Source organism: Zingiber officinale, chromosome 11A, assembly GCF_018446385.1.
Source record: "Zingiber officinale cultivar Zhangliang chromosome 11A, Zo_v1.1, whole genome shotgun sequence".
Lineage (NCBI taxonomy): Eukaryota > Viridiplantae > Streptophyta > Magnoliopsida > Zingiberales > Zingiberaceae > Zingiber > Zingiber officinale.
Window position 1 is genome coordinate 1,392,962 of NC_056006.1, and position 18,231 is coordinate 1,411,192.

Here is an 18,231-nt window from a genome sequence, read left to right on the forward strand (position 1 = left end):
CACACCCTATATTCAACTACTGTGAAGAGAACACACTTTTAGGAATCCAATACCTATTGGAGCTCTTTGAGTGTATTAGATATTCACTAGGAATAACCTCCCTAAATATCTTTCTAATGACTTTCCTAGACTTCTTTGAAGCCTTAGTCATGCTAGTCTCTTCAAGATCAACACTAGGAATAACCTCCCTTACAACCTTAACTTGACTTCTATATGTAAGGTTAGTTCCATAGTTATATGAAACTCTATGGTATGAGGTCATGCTTTCCTTTGACTTAGGTTCATATCCCAAACCTTTCTTGCCCTTAAAGACACTTGTCTATTTAAGCCTAGATCTTATTTCTTTGACCCTTTAAACATATTTTCCATCTTGCTAGGGTTTTCTCTAGCTTATTAAGTCTTGACCTCAATACTTGATTCTCAATTCTCAAATTCTCAAAATTTGATTTTTCATTATTTCCTTAGAAATTTCTTTTTCTAGGCATATGTCTAGTTTTCTTAGGAGTTTTGCCTAGATCCTTTCTATCCTTAGGTGAGGTTGTTTTAGTATAATATGATTTATAATTATCCGTAGAATTATCATACTTCCTATTTTCATGATGATGAGATCTAAGAATATTAAAAATATTTCTAGTATGTTTTTTATCTTGAAATTAAAAAATATCATTAACTATGGTACCTTGGATCTAGCCTTAGGTGCTCCCTAAACTCTAGCTTCCACCCTTTTCTTTTCTTTGATGCCTCCCCCTTAGACATTGATTTCAGTAATGTCCCTTTTAATTACATGTAAAATGCATAATGTTCTCCTTGTCCTTTCGTATCATGGGGCTAACATCTCTCGACTTCTCCTTCACCTTCGGTGCTAATTAAGCTTCTTTTTAATCAATTTATGACACTTGCTCTTATAATTCCCCCATTCTCTACACTTAAAACGTAATATATGATCTTTATTTTTAATATATGAAATTATTTTATCTTCGTGAGTTGAGCTATCTCCACTCGTAGAGGTGGCACATTCATCCTCATTAGCTCTGGATGTCGAAGGTTCTTTTTCTTCCAATGTTAATGACCTACTCTCCCCCTCAACCCTTGAGGTGGATACTGTTGGTGCAACTTTAGGTCAAGGTTGACCTGGTTGACCTGACTCGAGTTGACTTGACTCGAGTTATGTTTTGATGTTTGACGATGTTTGACGAGAAGAGAGTTGTATTCTTGATGTTTGACAAGAATAGGTGTTTGGGAGATTGTAGGTGCAACCTGGTTGACCTGATTCGGGAAAAGTCCAAGCAGGGAGCTTGGCACGCGAAAAGTCCAAGTATGGAGACTTGGCACTGGAAAAGTCCAAGTACGGAGACTTGGCACGGGGAAAAGTCCAAGCAGGTAGCTTGGCACGTGGAAAGTCCTGGTGAGTGAAGCCAGGCAGTGGGAAAGTCCTAACTGGGATGTTAGGCAGTTGGAAAGTCCTGGTGAGTGAAGCCAGGCAGTGAGAAAGTCCTAACTGGGATGTTAGGCAGTGTGGAAAGTCCTGGTGAGTGAAGCGGGGCAAGGGAAAGTCCAGATGGATTAAGGGTGATCGAAAGTCTGGTGAGTGAAGTCGAGGGGAAAGTCCTAACTGGGATGTTAGGCGGTTGGAAAGTCCTGTGAGCCAGGCAGTGAGAAAGTCCTAACTGGGATGTTAGGCAGTCGGGAAATCCTGGTGAGTGAAGCCAGGTGAAAATCCTAGTAAGTGAAGCTAGGTAAAGTCCTGGTGAGTGAAGCCGGGCAAGGGAAAAGTCTAAGTGGGTCAAAAGGATTGACCGGACACTTAGCGGGGAGTGCTAGCAGGTCAAGGGAGTGACCAGATGCTAGGGATGATGTACCAACAGGTCAAGGTTGACTGGATGTTGGTGTGGAAGCCTTAGGTTTAGGGTCGAGAAGTTTGGATCGGTCCGGTGACCGATCCGGTGATACTGTTGCCCTGATCGGTCTGGTGACCGATCAGAATCAGATCAGTGGCTCACTGATTGTAATCTGATCGGTCTGGAGACCGATCAGGAGGCAACGCAACCTCGCGAGAAGAAAGCCGTGGATCGGTCTGTTGACCGATCCACCCATACCCTGATCGGTCGGCAGACCGATCAGGCATAGATCGATGGTCGGGATGAAGCTGATCGGTCTATGGACCGATCGGAGGTTCTGATCGGTCCACGCATCGTCAGAGACGCCGTCAGGCGAGGACGGCCGATCGGTGCGTGGACCGATCGGAGGTTCCTGATCGGTCCATGGACCGATCAGAATCTAGCCGTTGCGACGCAACGGCTAGTTCTTCTCTTTTCTTCTTCGAAAAGAGGCCGAGGGCTTCTACCGTGAAGCTTCTTCTTCTTGCTCTTCTTCTTGTTCTGCAAGTTTTTCTGATTTGAGTTTCTTGAGCTCGATTCCGCTTGAAGCTTCGCGTGAGCTTCCTTTCGGCTCCTGCTGTTGTAGGCGTCGCTTGAAGCTGTTGCTTCATCCGATCGAGAAGGCAAGTAAGCGAAGGTGTTTCATACATTTGTATTGTACTTTGCTTCTTGCTGCTTTCTACTCCTGTATTGCTGTTGCAAAGTTTGTGGCGAGGTTTCTCCACCCACAAGGAGTATTTATTAGCCGGTTATCCGGGGACTCATCCACCGACGGATTGATAGGCTTCGTCCACCTTACGGACACGCTGAGGAGTAGGAGTATCATCTCCGAACCTCGTTACATCTTCGTGTTGAGGTTTGCTTCTTCTTTTGCGTTTCTATTTAGTTATTTCCGCTGCGCTAACCTTAGTTTGTAGAAAGAAACGCGAGAATTTGGGACGGCTATTCACACTCCCTCTCTAGCCGTGTCCATCGATCCTAACAAGTGGTATCAGAGCGAGGTCGCTCTTCGTCGGATTAACACCCGAGGGAGCACAAGCTAGAGATGGATCAACTCGGAGACGACATCACCATTCGACCCTTCTACGATCGCGACGACTTCGCGTTTTGGAAGGATAGGTGGATACAACAATGCCAAGGAGTTGTGGAACAACTTGGCTAAGTTCCATGAGGGGAACTCCACTTCAAGCCATGAAGAGGAGTCAAGTGAGCAAAGTAGCTCACTTCATGGAGATGTGGATTTAGAAGTTGAGGGACACTCAACATCTAAAGAAGAAGAGGAGGAGAGTTCTTCTTCAAGTTCGGAGCAAGAAGAAGCTTCTACCTCCGGAAGGGATGAAGGAGAGAGCGTTCATCCATCCTCACCTCTAGGTAACTCAAGCCATTTAGTTTCTAGCAAATTACACATAATGTGCTTTGAGTGTAGGGAATTTGGGCACTACAAGAGTAAGTGTCCAAAGAGGATTAGAAAGACTCCACCGGCGCCAAAGGTCAAGAAAGTCGGAGTCCCGATACGCAAAGGCAAAGAGCACGTGGTGTGCTTTCAATGCAATCAAAGGGGACACTATAGGAGTCAATGTCCGAGGGGGAGACAATCTCACAAGGACAAGAGACCAAGCACGTCCATAGGGGGAGCTAAGGTAAACCCTAAGGTAATCTCTAAGGCTCATTTTTGCAATTCAAATAGAACACATGCTAGTAGTTTGATTGCAATTGTTAACAATAATGATAAGCATGATAATTATATAAATCGATACACATGCTTAGGTGCCAAACATGCGAGCCTAGATAAGGATAACACTAGGAAAGCCAACCCTAGGATCAACTCATCTAAGGTTAAGGATAACCTAGGTAGAAATCCCAAATCATCTAGACATATGCCTAGGAATACCTCAAAGACAAATGACAAGTTAAAACTTGAGGTATTAGAGAAGGAAAATCAAGTCTTGAGGTCAAGACTTGATACTTTGGAAAAGGCTCTTAAGAACTTGGAGAAGTCATCTCTAGGGTTTAAGGGTCAAAAACCAAAGTCCAAGGACAAGAAAGGTTTGGGTCACAAACCTAAGTCCCAAATGGTCAAGCCCACTTATCACAATGTTCCATTCGATTATGGAACAAAATCTAGGGCTAGGAAGACCATCACCAAGGTCACAAGGGGAGTCACCCCTAGAGTTGATCTTGATGAGTCCCAAATGACCAAGGCTTTAAAGTCTAGGAGGGTCATTAGGAGGGTTGCTAGGGAAGTCATCCCTAGTGAATATTTAGTGAACCCAATGAGCTCCAATAGGTATTGGGTTCCTAGGAGTGTGATTCCATCACGCTAGATGGATTAGAGTGTGCCAACCTTATTTGGATAGATAGTTAATCTATTCATAGCAAAAGGTGGCATTTGAGGAATTTTCAAGGGGTAATCAAGCCTTGAAAATGAAATTAACAATTATTCCTAAGGTGATTAGAATGTGTCAATCAAATTTGAGGAGTTTTCTAGAATCAATCTAGTTGGCACATAGTGATCTAAACATCTTTGGTATATGATTTGAGGTCTATCACACTTAGGAATATAGAATTTATGGCAAAATGATCAAAATTATCAAAAATGGCAACTAAAGCTAGAATTAGGTATTTTCTATACCTTTATGTGCTATTTACCATATATTGTTTGCCATATGCCATGTCATGACATCATATTTATTTTATGGTCATTTGAAATGTCATGATAATGCCTAGGTTAGTTATATGTCATGCTTTATTTAAGTTTCATACTTTATGTCATGACATCATGGCATTGGCACATGTTTTCATTTATGATATCATTTTATGTCATGTCATCATTTCTTGCATTTATAATCAATGAAATTGATCTAAGGATAAACAACACAATTTGATATGGAGATCAAGTTGTTGTTTTAGAAAATACATGAAAACTTAGCCTAAGATAACCTAAACCCATATCTCACATCAAAATTGACTTGGATGTGTTTGATACACCTTAGATGTGTGTGAGATATTAGGATGATGAGTTAGGATCAAGGTGCATAGTTCTTGTACCTAGATAGCCTAATTCAAAAATTGGGGGATCATAGGGAAAGCTTATGTACAAGTCATGTACATATAGCCCTAAGATTGTGGTCCTAAATTAAAAGGTTTAAAATCATTTTAAAATTGATTTGAAAAACCTTGATGAAGCTTTTCTAGTGATAGCATTCATCATTGAATATTGTGATACAAAGTTTAGTTAAACTTGAACTATTTCAAAGTTTTTGAACTTTGTATCAAGATTGAAAAATGGAAGTTATTTTCATAGAAAATTATTTTTCCATGATAGTGTATGATATGAGGAATGTATCCTCAAAGTTTCGTAATTTTTGGAATTTTCTTGAATTTATTAGGAGTTTCTGATCTTCCGGAAGGGGAAATCAGAAGTTCTGATTTCAGTGGCTGGATCGGTCCGGGGACCGATCCAGAAATCTGATCGGTCTGCGGACCGATCCAGTAGAGAGGATCGGTTTGCAGACCGATCGGTGAGTTCGATGCAGTGCGATCGGTGAAGGGCTGATCGATGCGGGGACCGATCGGGCGTCTTAATTCTGATTTTTAGTCGTTGTCGAAATTTCAGTTATGGAAGTGGTGTTTTGGATTTCTAAATGTTTGGAACTCTCAAAGACATTGTTGGTGCAATGGTCAAGGGAGTTGACCTTTAGGGAGTTTTACCTAATTGTCAAGGGGAGTTGACTTTTAGGGGAGTTTTACTCCTTAAGACTTTTGAGGATTAGTGATATGAGATTATCACTAAGTTGATTGTTGAGTTTAGTATCAAGGGGGAAATTAAGAGTTTCAATGAAAGGTATGGGACTTTCATTAGGAAGAAACTCTTGACCTTGATACCCTCCCTTTTCTTTTTGATGTGTGTCAAAAAGGGGAGAGTGTTCATTGGAGAATTATTGGAGAACCCAAGTTAGGTTATCGGATTAACCTAAGCTAGGGGAAGAATGTCAAGGAATGTTCAAGGAAGAACATTGGAATTCTTTTTGATGTGTGTCAAAAAGGGGGAGAATTATTGGAGAACCCAAGTTAGGTTATCGGGTTATCCTAAGGGGAGAATGTCCAGAGAATATTCAAGGAAAGAACATTGGACATTGGAAGATGGTTGGAAAACCTAAGTTAGGTTATCAGGTTAACCTAACTTGATTATGAGTTTTGTCAAACATCAAAAAGGGGGACATTGTTGGTGCAACTTTAGGTCAAGGTTGACCTGGTTGACCTGACTCGAGTTGACTTGACTCGAGTTATGTTTTGATGTTTGACGATGTTTGACGAGAAGAGAGTTGTATTCTTGATGTTTGACAAGAATAGGTGTTTGGGAGATTGTAGGTGCAACTGGTGGTCAAGATTGACCAAGCAGGGAGCTTGGCGCGCGAAAAGTCCAAGTATGGAGACTTGCACGGAAAGTCCAAGTACGGAGACTTGGCACGGGGAAAAGTCCAAGCGGTAGCTTGGCACGTGGAAAGTCCAGTGAGTGAAGCCAAGGGTGGGAAAGTCCTAATGATGTCAGCAGTTGGAAAGTCACAGTGAGTGAAGCCGGGAGAAAGTCCTAACTGGATGTTAGGCGGTGTGGAAAGTCATGGTGAGTGAAGCCGAGAGTGAGGAAAGTCCTAAGCGTGATGTTAGGCAAGGGAAAGTCCGGTGAGTGAAGTCGAGCAGTGGGAAAGTCCTAACTGGGATGTTAGGCGGTTGGAAAGTCCGGTGAGCGAGCGGTGAAAAGTCCTAAGCGGGATGTTAGGCGGTCGGGAAATCTGGTGAGTGAAGCGGTGAAAATCCTAGTAAGTGAAGCTAGGTAAAGTCCTGGTGAGTGAGGCAGGAGAGGAAAAGTCTAAGTGGGTCAAAAGTTGACCGGACACTTAGCGGGAGTGCTAGCGGTCAAGGGAGTGACCGGATGCTAGGGATGATGTACCAACAGGTCAAGGTTGGCTGGATGTTGGTGTGGAAGCCTTAAGTTTAGGTGAGAAGTTTGGATCGATGCAGTGACCGATCCGGTGATCTGCGGTTCGATCGGTCGTGACCGATCGAATCGATCGATGGCTCGCGGTAATCTGATCGATGCGGAGACCGATCGAGGCAACGCAACCTCGCGAAGAAGCCGTGGATCGGTGCATTGGCCGATCCACCCCTCTGATCGGTCGGCGGACCGATCGCATAAAGTTCGGGAGAAAGCGCTGATCGGTCTATGGACCGATCGGAGGTTCCTGATCGGTCCTCGATCCGATGGAAGAGGTAGGCGAGCACGGCGGGCGCGGCGTCGGTCCCGATCAGAGGTTCCTGATCGGTCCATGGACGATCGAGAATCTGGCGTTGACATAGCGGCTAGTTCTTCTGTCTTCTCTTCTTCGCAGGTGGATGCAGGTATAAGAGACTGAGGGCTTCTACTGTGAAGCTTCTTCTTCTTGCTCTTCTTCTTGTTGCTGCAAGTTCTACTGCTGTGATTTGAGTTTGCTGAGCTCGATTCTGCTTGAAGCTTCGCGTGAGCTTCCTTTCGGCTGGGTTTCTGCTGTTGTAGGCGTCGCTTGAAGCTGTTGCTTCATCCAGTCGAAGAGAAGGCAAGTAAGCGAAGGTGTTTCATACATTTGTATTGTACTTTGCTTCTTGCTGCTTTCTACTCCTGTATTGCTGTTGCAAAGTTTGTGGCGAGGTTTCTCCACCCACAAGGAGTATTTATTAGCCGGTTATCCGGGGACTCATCCACCGACGGATTGATAGGCTTCGTCCACCTTACGGACACGCTGAGGAGTAGGAGTATCATCTCCGAACCTCGTTACATCTTCGTGTTGAGGTTTGCTTCTTCTTTTGCGTTTCTATTTAGTTATTTCCGCTGCGCTAACCTTAGTTTGTAGAAAGAAACGCGAGAATTTGGGACGGCTATTCACACCCCCCTCTCTAGCCGTGTCCATCGATCCTAACAGATACTTCTTCATCTTCCATCTCAGATACTAAGCATCTCTCAATCTTCGAGAGTCTTGTTCTTGGGCTCATCTTCACTTTGTGTTGAGGTTGAATCTTTATAAAGTTTTGCAAGCTTGTTCCATAGATCTTTTACATCCTGATATTGATCTATCTTACACAAGACATTGTTAGGTAAAATATTTTATAATAATTTAGTTGTCTTTTCATTTTCCTTAGATTTTAAAACTCACTCAGTTCATTTGCTCCTCCGAACAAGTTTTTTTTTTTATCTCTTGGAGCTTCGAATTCTTCTATTAGAGCAAACCATTATCCTATACCCATCATGAGGAAATATTTCATCCTTGACTTCCAATGCTCTAATCCTCCCAATCTGAATGGTTGAGGTACTCGGATGTCATATCCGAATCCATCCTGGGATTTCATCTCAAAATCCAAGCTCCCTTTGGCATTGGTTTCTTTTGACGGTTAGTCCAATGACTTGTTACTATTGAGAGCTTAAAACCATACCTTCTTCTTCTTCTTTTTTAGCTTGTGCTTCTTTCGAAAGCTAGTTTGATGAAGAGTAACTTGGCTTTGATACCACTTGTTAGGACCCGTGCGAGCTGCATGTAGAAGGGAGGGGGTGAATAGCTCCAATCGATTCGTCTTGATCTTATGCTTGTCGTTTGGATGAGCAAAATAAACTTTGATTCAGATTCAAAACTAACTCCACATGCACAACATTTGAATTTTACTTAGTATTCACCTCCTTGAGAACAACTCTGATCCAAGGATCCACTCCTAGCTCTTCACTTCCATTAAGAACTTTCTCCTTCTCAGAAATCTTCCAAAGGTAGAGAAGCCTCTTATAATAAATTCACGACAATACAACTTACAAATGAAAGCCAAACAACTTTACAAGATGTGAACTTCGCTTTGATCATTGTTGATAGCTTTAGAATGCTTATTGTTGGTCTGAAAATGTAACATCATTTCGCCCTCAAACCTCCAAGAACTGACACATTCAAACCTCTTTGAAATCACCATTTAAAGGTTAGCTCGAGCTGATTTCTATCTATTAGTCAACTGATTTTATCAATCAGTCTATTGATCTGAAGATTTTGACTATTGAAACCTGCAGAATGATTCTTTTTTACCTAGTTCACCATACCAGTCAACAAATCAATTGATTGATTTTTTCAAATCAGTCGAGTTGCTTTTCTTCTAGATTAAATCAATTTGACTGATTTTCCTAATCAGTTGAATTGATTTGCTTCTACTTGCTTCTGGATCAAATCGATTTGATTGATTTTCTAAATTAGTCGATTGATTTGCTTCTAGATCAAATTGATTCAACTGATTTTCCCAATTAGTTGAATCAATTTACTGTTGGAGTAATCTCAATGGTCCGCGGGACCATGTGTTTTGGTGTTTGGGCAAAGGGTTTAAGTTAGGTTCACCCTTGTATTTGATATGTGTATTTGAGTTGTGCAGGTTTGCAGGATACACATGTGACTCAGGTTGATGGCTTCGGGTCCGGTGAAGGATGGAGCATCCGAGGGACCGTGGACAAGGCAGCGAGGACAAGGGCCGAGGGAAGTGACTTCGAGGCATACGCGAAGGATGGCATTGGGGACGAGTCGCGGGCTTGAATGCATCCGAGGGACGAGAGCCAAAGGAAGTAGACTTGAAGACAAGATGTCAAAGCTGCAAATGAAGCGTCAAATGAGTCATAAGGGTGAGGGTACGAGTGCTTGAGAGATTGCACTCGGAGTAAAATCCTAGTTTTAGGGTTTTACTGTAGTAGTACTGTAGCGCTACTGCAGCAGTACTGTAGCAGTCGACTGCATGTTTTACCAGTCGACTGGGGCAGTCGACTGGCAGCGAACAGAATGTCTCTGTTCGTATGTAATCGAGCCGTTGGGATGTAACGGTCGAATTTCCACTGAGGGCAGTCGACTGGTAGGCAGGGTTTTCAACCCGCGACCTATATAACCAAGGCTTGGAAGTTTGGTTATCTCTGACGAAATTAGTGGTGGGTAACCTCTAATTAGTAGTCAACTAGTGCCCTAGCAATCCAAGTGCTCTTGATCGAGTTGTGGCGAGGTTTCTCCACCGACAAGGAGGATTGTGCTAGCCGGAGTTTCCGGGGATTAATCCACCGACGGATTGAGGGATCGTCCACCTTACGGACAGCCGTGGAGTAGGAGCCCTAATCTCCGAACCACGTTAAATGATCGTGTAGCTTGGTTTGCATTTCTTTCTTGCCTTTATCTTTAAGCTTGTTTGTTTTGTTTGTATTTCCGCTGCGCAAACTAACGTTGTAGAAATAAGCGAGTATTTGGGGGTACCGTCTATCCAACCCCCTTCAAGCCGGCCGTCCGATCCCCCAACATTTTCTTCTGGATCAAATCGATTCAACTGATTTTCCCAACTAGTTGAATTGATTTGTTTCTAGATCATTACCACCCTTGCATCCGATCCAATGATTAGTTCGAGCTTCCACCTCTCGCCAAGAATCTAGTCCTCAACCTTTTTGGACTTTTCTTGCCTTGCATCCAACCTTATAATCTTCAAGGATTTTCTCTTGTCTAGTATCCTATTGACTTCAACCTATCAGAATTTCCTTTGCTCAACATCTGTTCCGTCATGAACAGATGTTTCTACCTTTTATATGCCTTCTAGTTTTAGGGTTTGTGGTTGTCCCGTAAAGGCCTTGAAATATAAAGTGAACTATCTGTAAAAATATCATACTAAAATATATTGATGATATTGTCATTAATAATTGTCAAACATATCAGGGATGATAATTTTGTATGAATTATATAGAGGATTCGATATTCAATCCGAATGAATAAGAGTATGAGCAAATTTTTTTTTGAATCCGATTAAATAATCAAATAATTAGGTATAAATATTTGGGTATATATATATTAAATTAGGACTGACTATGAATATTTAATTTTTTTTAGATATAATATTAATTCTAATATACTTGGATTGAATGATGATAATTAAATAGAATGAAGAAAATTATTAGTATAGATAATATTCGATTATATGATGAGTAGAAGTATGAGGATATCTGATTTCTAACCTGTACAAGAATGAAGAGGAGGATAAGGATAAATATAATAAATGAGGATGAAGAAACATGATATAAAATTTACCCAAACATGACGTATTGTCATATCAAAAACTTAAATATATAAGCAAAAGTTTACTTATCTGCTACTAAACTAAAATTTCAATCATATCATATCAATCATGCATAATGATATATTCTACTTAATTTTTTTTTAAAATAAATATATATGATTAAAATCAATCAAACTTAATCTTATGATTAAGTTAAATTATATTAAAAAATTCTATTAAATCCATTTTATCCGAATTGCCGACTTCATTAATACTAATTTAGCTTGAGAGGTAGGTGAAGAAAAGGAAGAGTTTGTTTGATCTCACCAAACCCACTTTATACTAAAATATATGCTCGTGTGAATATATGTAAAATGTTTGCCTCACCAAACACATTTCATGTGCCCTCCTCCTTAAGACTTCCAAACTACCCACCAAACTAAACTAGCCTTGTCTAGGGGCACAACTAGGTCACACCTAAGTTGGATTTTCGGAAACAAGAAACCGATTCGATACCCGAAACCCACATATACCGAATAACTTAATGAGCTAACACTTTCACAACAAGAAAAAGTTGAACTAAACAAATAAAATGTGGTTTTTTTTTATAGCTTTTATAGATTTTTAGATATTTTTACCAATAAAACATATTAAAGTGGACTTATTTCGGAACCATTATCATAAATTTTTGAAACATTAGATCTAAGTTTTGGTTTGGTATCAAAGTTTGCTTCGGTTAGGATCTACCTTTCCTATCCACCTCTACTCTTTACCTAACTACTTAATCCCTAAAAGAATTTATTATTTTAAATCCTTTGAATGCTACTTTTGATCTAGTTATGTAGTACCCTTCTTTTGAATGATTAAAAATAATCCCAAAGCATGATTGGAGAATAAAGTTTATCATTCAAAAGTTGAAAACAAATTGCCTTTTCAGTCAAAGCAATCTTTAACCTTAAAAATAACATTATTTTCTTTCCTGAACTTGTCTTACTTTCTAAAATCTTAAAATTTTAAGAGTGTTTGGTTTCATTTTTATTTTCTAAAAAACGTATATTTTATTACTAATTCTCCTTTTCTAAAAAAGACACAAGAAAATTGCCAACCAAATAATTTTTTCCTTTTTTTTCAAAAAATAAAAAGGGGAAATAACCAAACCAAATGGTTTGCTTTAAATTAAGCCACTGAGTTATTTTTTTAATCTTTGAGGGCAAAAGATAAAAAAAAAACATTGTTGGGTCGAAGTAGAAAAGTAGGAGGCCTTTAATAATTGTTTTTGTTTTGAGAAGATGAATTAGATAATTGATTATAAAATAGTTGGACCAATCCAAGTGCCGTAGCTTTGCAAATGCCTCATTTGGCCACAATAACAATTTAGTTCCTTAATTTATATTTTGGCAAAAAAATCTCAACAAACATAAAATCATTTTAATTTCATAATATTAGAATTTGGTGGTGGGTCAGTTGAATTTTATTAATTACAGTGTTGTTAGTTGAATAAAAGCTAATTTAGTCAAAAGAATATATGGAGGGTCAACCACGCTGTCATATGCACGCATTATATATTAAAATAAATAAATAAAATATTTTTTTTTAAAAAAAAAGTTAAACTTTTGGATGAGACAATTCAAACTAATAAAACGAATGACCCAAACGAGACTAATAAAGCAAAAGGAAAGTAGTTTATTGTTAAAATGTTAGAGAATATGCTTAAAGGTCGATAATCTTTGGAGTGAAATGAAATTTTCCTTTATTTAACATAAAAGCCCAAATTAATTGAAGATTTAGCTCTTAACCACTGATCAAAATGTTGTCCTGAAAAACAAAAGCGTGCTTCTCCAACCAACGCGAAGCAGTCATCCGCTACCCTCTTCTAACGGTCCAGATCCAATCTGACCTTTGATCTAACGGTTCAAAGTGCTTCTTCTCCAGCTGTTGGCCAAGTCGCAGTCTTTTTATTTCCACGCAAGTTCCTCCAAATCCAAATCTCGAGCGAAGAAGAGGCGGAGGAATCGAAGACATGGCCGCCTCGTCCACAGCGAACGCCTCCGGCGCCATCACCGGCCTCGCCGTCTCCAGCCGCAGCTCCCCCTCGGCCTCCCACGCCGACCGCCTCGCCGTCCCAGCCTCCGCCGCTGGGTTAGCCCTCGGCGCCCGCTCTCTCGTTGCCTCTTCCTCCTCCCTTCGATTCCATCAGCATGGCCTTCCCCGAATCGCCGCTCGCCGCGCGATCGCAGTCAAGGCCGCCGCGGTCGAGACGCTCCAGACCGCCGCCGCTGAGGCTCTCGTCGAGAAGTCCATCAACACCATCCGGTTCCTCGCCATCGACGCCGTCGAGAAGGCCAACTCCGGACACCCCGGCCTCCCCATGGGATGTGCGCCGATAGGACACATCTTGTACGACGAGGTCATGAGGTACAACCCGAAGAACCCTTACTGGTTCAACCGAGATCGATTTGTGCTCTCCGCCGGCCATGGATGCATGCTCCAGTACGCCTTGCTCCACCTTGCTGGCTACGACAGTGTTAAGGTTTGGCCTGTAACCTTTACTGAGTTTTACATCCAGATTTGATGTGGATATTACCGATCACGCTGGGAGCTTGACGTTTATGGATTTTTTTTTCCCCTTATCATCGGCTTGTTAGATCGGAATATTGTTGGATCTTGGTTGTCGATGCTTCTTCTCGTTGTTCTTTATTTCAATTATCTCTTTGTCTGGTAACTTCTGAATTCTCGTTACTACCCCTTTTCCTTAGCTATTTGTTCGAATACTTGTTTGCTTGCTACTTCGTTTGTCCTTTTATCAGAAATACTGACAAAATTGTTTTTCCTCTGTTCTTAACCATGGTATGTTTACTATTTTTGAAGTATAGATCTTAAGATGCCAGCACTTTTTCCAATTGATCTGTTTGATTTAGCCGTGTTTGCGTTTACCAGCAAACTAACTGATCTGTTTTAACCAATTTGATTTTAGATTGAAGACATACAACAGTTCCGTCAATGGGGAAGCAGAACACCTGGTCATCCTGAGAATTTTGAAACACCCGGCATTGAAGTTACTACTGGTTTGTTTATTTGATATGTTTATCATTAAGGAATTATTGCTCATTCTAGATCAATCCTTCCCTTGCTTCCTTTAATTCATTACTTTTAAGAGTTTAAGATACTGATTGGTTGTCATGAAATGATAAAGGGCCACTGGGTCAGGGTGTTGCCAATGCTGTTGGTTTGGCACTTGCTGAGAGACATCTAGCTGCCCGATTCAACAAGCCTGACAATGAAATCGTCGACCATTACACGTAATTGCTCTTTGCATCCTATTCTTTCCTTGTTATCTTGCTTGGTTCATTCATTTGACTGATTTGGTAATATGTTTCAGATATGTTATACTTGGGGATGGTTGCCAAATGGAGGGTATTGCTAATGAAGCATGTTCTCTTGCTGGGCATTGGGGTCTTGGAAAACTCATTGCATTTTATGATGATAACCACATTTCTATTGATGGTAACACGGAGATTGCATTTACAGAAGATGTTAGTGCTCGTTTTGAGGCTCTTGGATGGCATACCATCTGGGTAAAGAATGGTAACACTGGCTACGATGATCTTCGAGCTGCCATTAAGGAGGCAAAGGCAGTGAAAGACAAGCCCACACTTATCAAGGTTTGTTGAGCTTTTTTCTGAGCAATAAGAATGTAGTTAAGTAGTTGTGTTTACTGTGGGATTCAGAGTGTTGATTGAGTACTGTATCCTTTCAGGTGACTACTACAATTGGATTTGGATCACCAAACAAGGCTAACTCATACAGTGTACATGGAAGTGCATTGGGTGCCAAAGAAGTCGATGCAACTAGACTAAATCTTGGGTGGCCATATGAGCCTTTCCATGTACCTGAAGAAGTCAAGAAGTAAGCAAATATGGAATCCCTATTCTATTTGTCAAATATATTTAAACCTTCATATATAAATTTTTCTTTATATATTCTAGTCATTGGAGCCATCATATCCCTGAGGGGTCTGCTCTTGAAGCCAAATGGAATGCGAAGTTTGCAGAGTACGAGAAGAAGTACACCGATGAAGCTGCAGAGCTAAAATCTATTATATCAGGAGAACTGCCTGCAGGTTGGGAGAAAGCTCTTCCGGTGATGCTACTTTACTTTATTACCTTTGTTCTTTTTCCTGTATTTCCATAGGCAATTTGATTATATTTAACCCAAATGCTTTGCTCCTTCTCCAGACATATACCACCGAAAGTCCTGCAGATGCTACCAGAAACTTATCACAACAGAATTTGAATGCACTCGCTAAAGTGCTTCCAGGACTTCTTGGTGGTAGTGCTGATCTTGCTTCTTCGAACATGACTTTGCTTAAAATGTTTGGTGACTTCCAAAAGGGCACGCCTGAAGAGCGTAATGTTCGATTTGGTGTTAGGGAACATGGGATGGGTGCTATCTGCAATGGCATTGCCTTGCACAGCCCAGGCCTTATTCCATATTGTGCCACCTTCTTTGTCTTTACTGACTACATGAGGGCAGCCATGAGGATCTCAGCTTTGTCCGAGACAGGAGTCATCTATGTGATGACACATGATTCGATAGGCCTAGGTGAAGATGGTCCAACCCATCAGCCAATTGAGCACTTGATAAGCTTCCGAGCGATGCCCAACATTCTCATGCTCAGGCCTGCTGATGGGAATGAGACTGCTGGGGCCTACAAGGTTGCAGTGCTCAACAAGAAGAGGCCATCGGTTCTTGCTCTCTCTAGGCAGAAGCTGGCTCAGCTTGCAGGGACATCGATTGAAGGGGTTGAGAAGGGTGGATATGTCATTTCAGATAATTCCTCTGGTAACAAACCAGATTTGATATTGATTGGAACTGGTTCCGAATTAGAAATAGCAGCCAAAGCTGCAGATGAACTGAGGAAGGAGGGCAAAACTGTACGTGTGGTATCTCTTGTTTGTTGGGAGTTGTTTGATGAGCAAACAGTCGAGTACAAGGAGAGTGTCTTCCCTTCAAATGTCACTGCTAGGATTAGCATTGAAGCTGGAGCCACGCTTGGATGGGAGAAGTATGTCGGAAGCAAAGGCAAGGCCATCGGTATTGACCGGTTCGGCGCTAGTGCTCCTGCTGGGAGAATATACAAGGAGTTCGGCATCACAGCGGAGAATATCATTGCCGCAGCCAAATCTCTATAAGCTGAACTTGTTCAAGATTTCTCTCCGTCTTGATTCCAAAGACAACTAGGTAATGATATCTTGAGTTTGAGAATACTTGAGGAATTAGAACTTGCTTAAGACACTGGCTTTTGCCCCCCTAATAAATTTTCGTATGTTCTTGAGCATTTCATTCTTATATTTGAAGAAAACAACTTCTTAATATCTAGGACAGCAGATGATTATATTGGATTGTGTAATCATACGTTGCTCTTTGTTATTTGTCGAAACTTTCAACTTGTGCTTAAACCTTGTCCAGGTAAATCTTTTTGTGGTTATGCCTTATTATTTGTTTTATCTTTGTATTATTATACTTTGTTTGTATGCATCTATTTCTATAGATGAAGAACCATGGCAGACACTTCTTTCTAATTAATTAAACAAACATAACTCTCACTAGAATACTTAATTGCTAGAACTGATAGTTCATCTTGGGAGGAACACTTAAGATGGCAACTTTAGGGACCATATCTTTACCTGGCACATTCAATATGCAATGCAACCTCTGAAATACAACTCGTGTTACTTGTACACATTTGAGCAGATGATGTAAGAGGATGGAAGCTATCGATGTCCTCAGCATTTGATGGTGTCCATGAGTGCTGCTTGAACTTTCTCATGTTGTTAGCTGGTCGCCACATCCTTCATCGTAGGTCTTTCTTCTCCCCTTGCACTCAAGCACTGCACTGCCAACTCTCCAATTCTTTCAATCAGCTGTACATCTCCTTCACCTGTCCCTTGATTATTTAAGTGTTCCGCTAGTCGACCCTCTTTCCTGGCCAACATGAAGCATGCAAGACTCGTTTGTTATCCTAGTGTTCCTCAAGTCGACCCTCTTTCCTGGCCAAAATGAAGCATGCAAGACTCGTTTGTTCTCCATTCTCTTCAAAATAAATTATCTTCTTACGTGTCAGTAATTCTAAGAGCACTACACCAAAGTTATACGCATCCCTTTTTTCGGTTAATTTGCATGCTTTGAACGGGTCCAAGTAACCGTGGGTCCATTGAGTGGGAAAAACTAGAGGATCGTGATTGAAGAGGTAAGTAGATAGAGGATGAGTTATACAAGATATAGATATTTATATTCCGTCAATTTTGAGATTCAACTATTCGACCTTAAATGATAAAGGTCTATTCATTTACTATCTTAGCTATGCCCGTGAGGACAACCATGGGTCTTTGATGCAAAAAGGTGGAATCGTCATCTTAGTGGCCCCCTAGGTCCGACCCCATAGATGTTCAGAGGGGGTAAATCACAGTTAAATTAGGCGGGAGGGGTGACTGGGGGTTGAGTGGAATTTAAGCACAGCAGACCGAGGTTTTACGCCCATGTGCAGCTGGCGACCCTCGACTCTACGACCTTCGATGCAAGCGTCCAGGCACCCAACCAACTGATCCAGCCCATGGGGGCAACCATGGGTCTTTGAACTAAGGTAGCAAATTGCTCTTCATTCTTGGGATTTAATCTTGAAGCTCTGAAATCAAAAACTTTTGCATTGCAATTTTCATGTAGGAGGATGTAATCAGACTTCATGTCTTCATGAATGATTAGAGGCGCCAGTTGTATTAGGATAAAATATCTTTATAATTTATTTGTTTGTATCTAATAGGGGGACCGATGATACTAAATTATATGGGATGAATATTATCATCTTTTGCTTTGATGAATGATCAAAGGTGAAGTCAAAGAATGTAAATAAGCAAGAGCATCAATAGAATCACAAGCAAAGCTTAAACGCACAGCCAAAGGGAGGTTATCTATGTTCCTGTTGTTGATTAGATCAAATAAGTTACCATTAGGGATAAACTCATAGACCAACATGGGAACCTCCACTTCCAACCAATAATCCAACAGCTTGACTATGTATTTTGGTAAAAATATTAAAGGCGTTTCAATGCTACTGAAGATTAAAAGCATTGTTATTAACTATGTGAGGTGTGAGGTATGATGATTTTTAAAATATTTATGTGAAACTCAAACTTAGGAGATCACTCCAAGCAACACTGAATTGAAAGATCAATCTACATATTTGCTCACGTCAAACCAATTTATTTTGAAATTTAAATGA

The 18,231-nt window shown here is 40.9% G+C and overlaps 1 protein-coding gene across 1 annotated transcript; it reads left to right on the forward strand.

Annotated features, from left to right (window-relative positions):
• The first annotated feature begins 12,917 nt into the window (after positions 1-12,917).
• Positions 12,918-16,450, forward strand: LOC122031681 (transketolase, chloroplastic). The gene is made up of 7 exons (XM_042590780.1): positions 12,918-13,482; positions 13,927-14,017; positions 14,146-14,251; positions 14,332-14,614; positions 14,710-14,858; positions 14,939-15,092; positions 15,188-16,450. The coding sequence occupies exons 1-7, from the start codon at positions 12,973-12,975 to the stop codon at positions 16,142-16,144; spliced, it is 2,250 nt and encodes a 749-aa protein (XP_042446714.1). The 5' UTR covers positions 12,918-12,972; the 3' UTR covers positions 16,145-16,450.
• Positions 16,451-18,231: the final 1,781 nt, after the last annotated feature.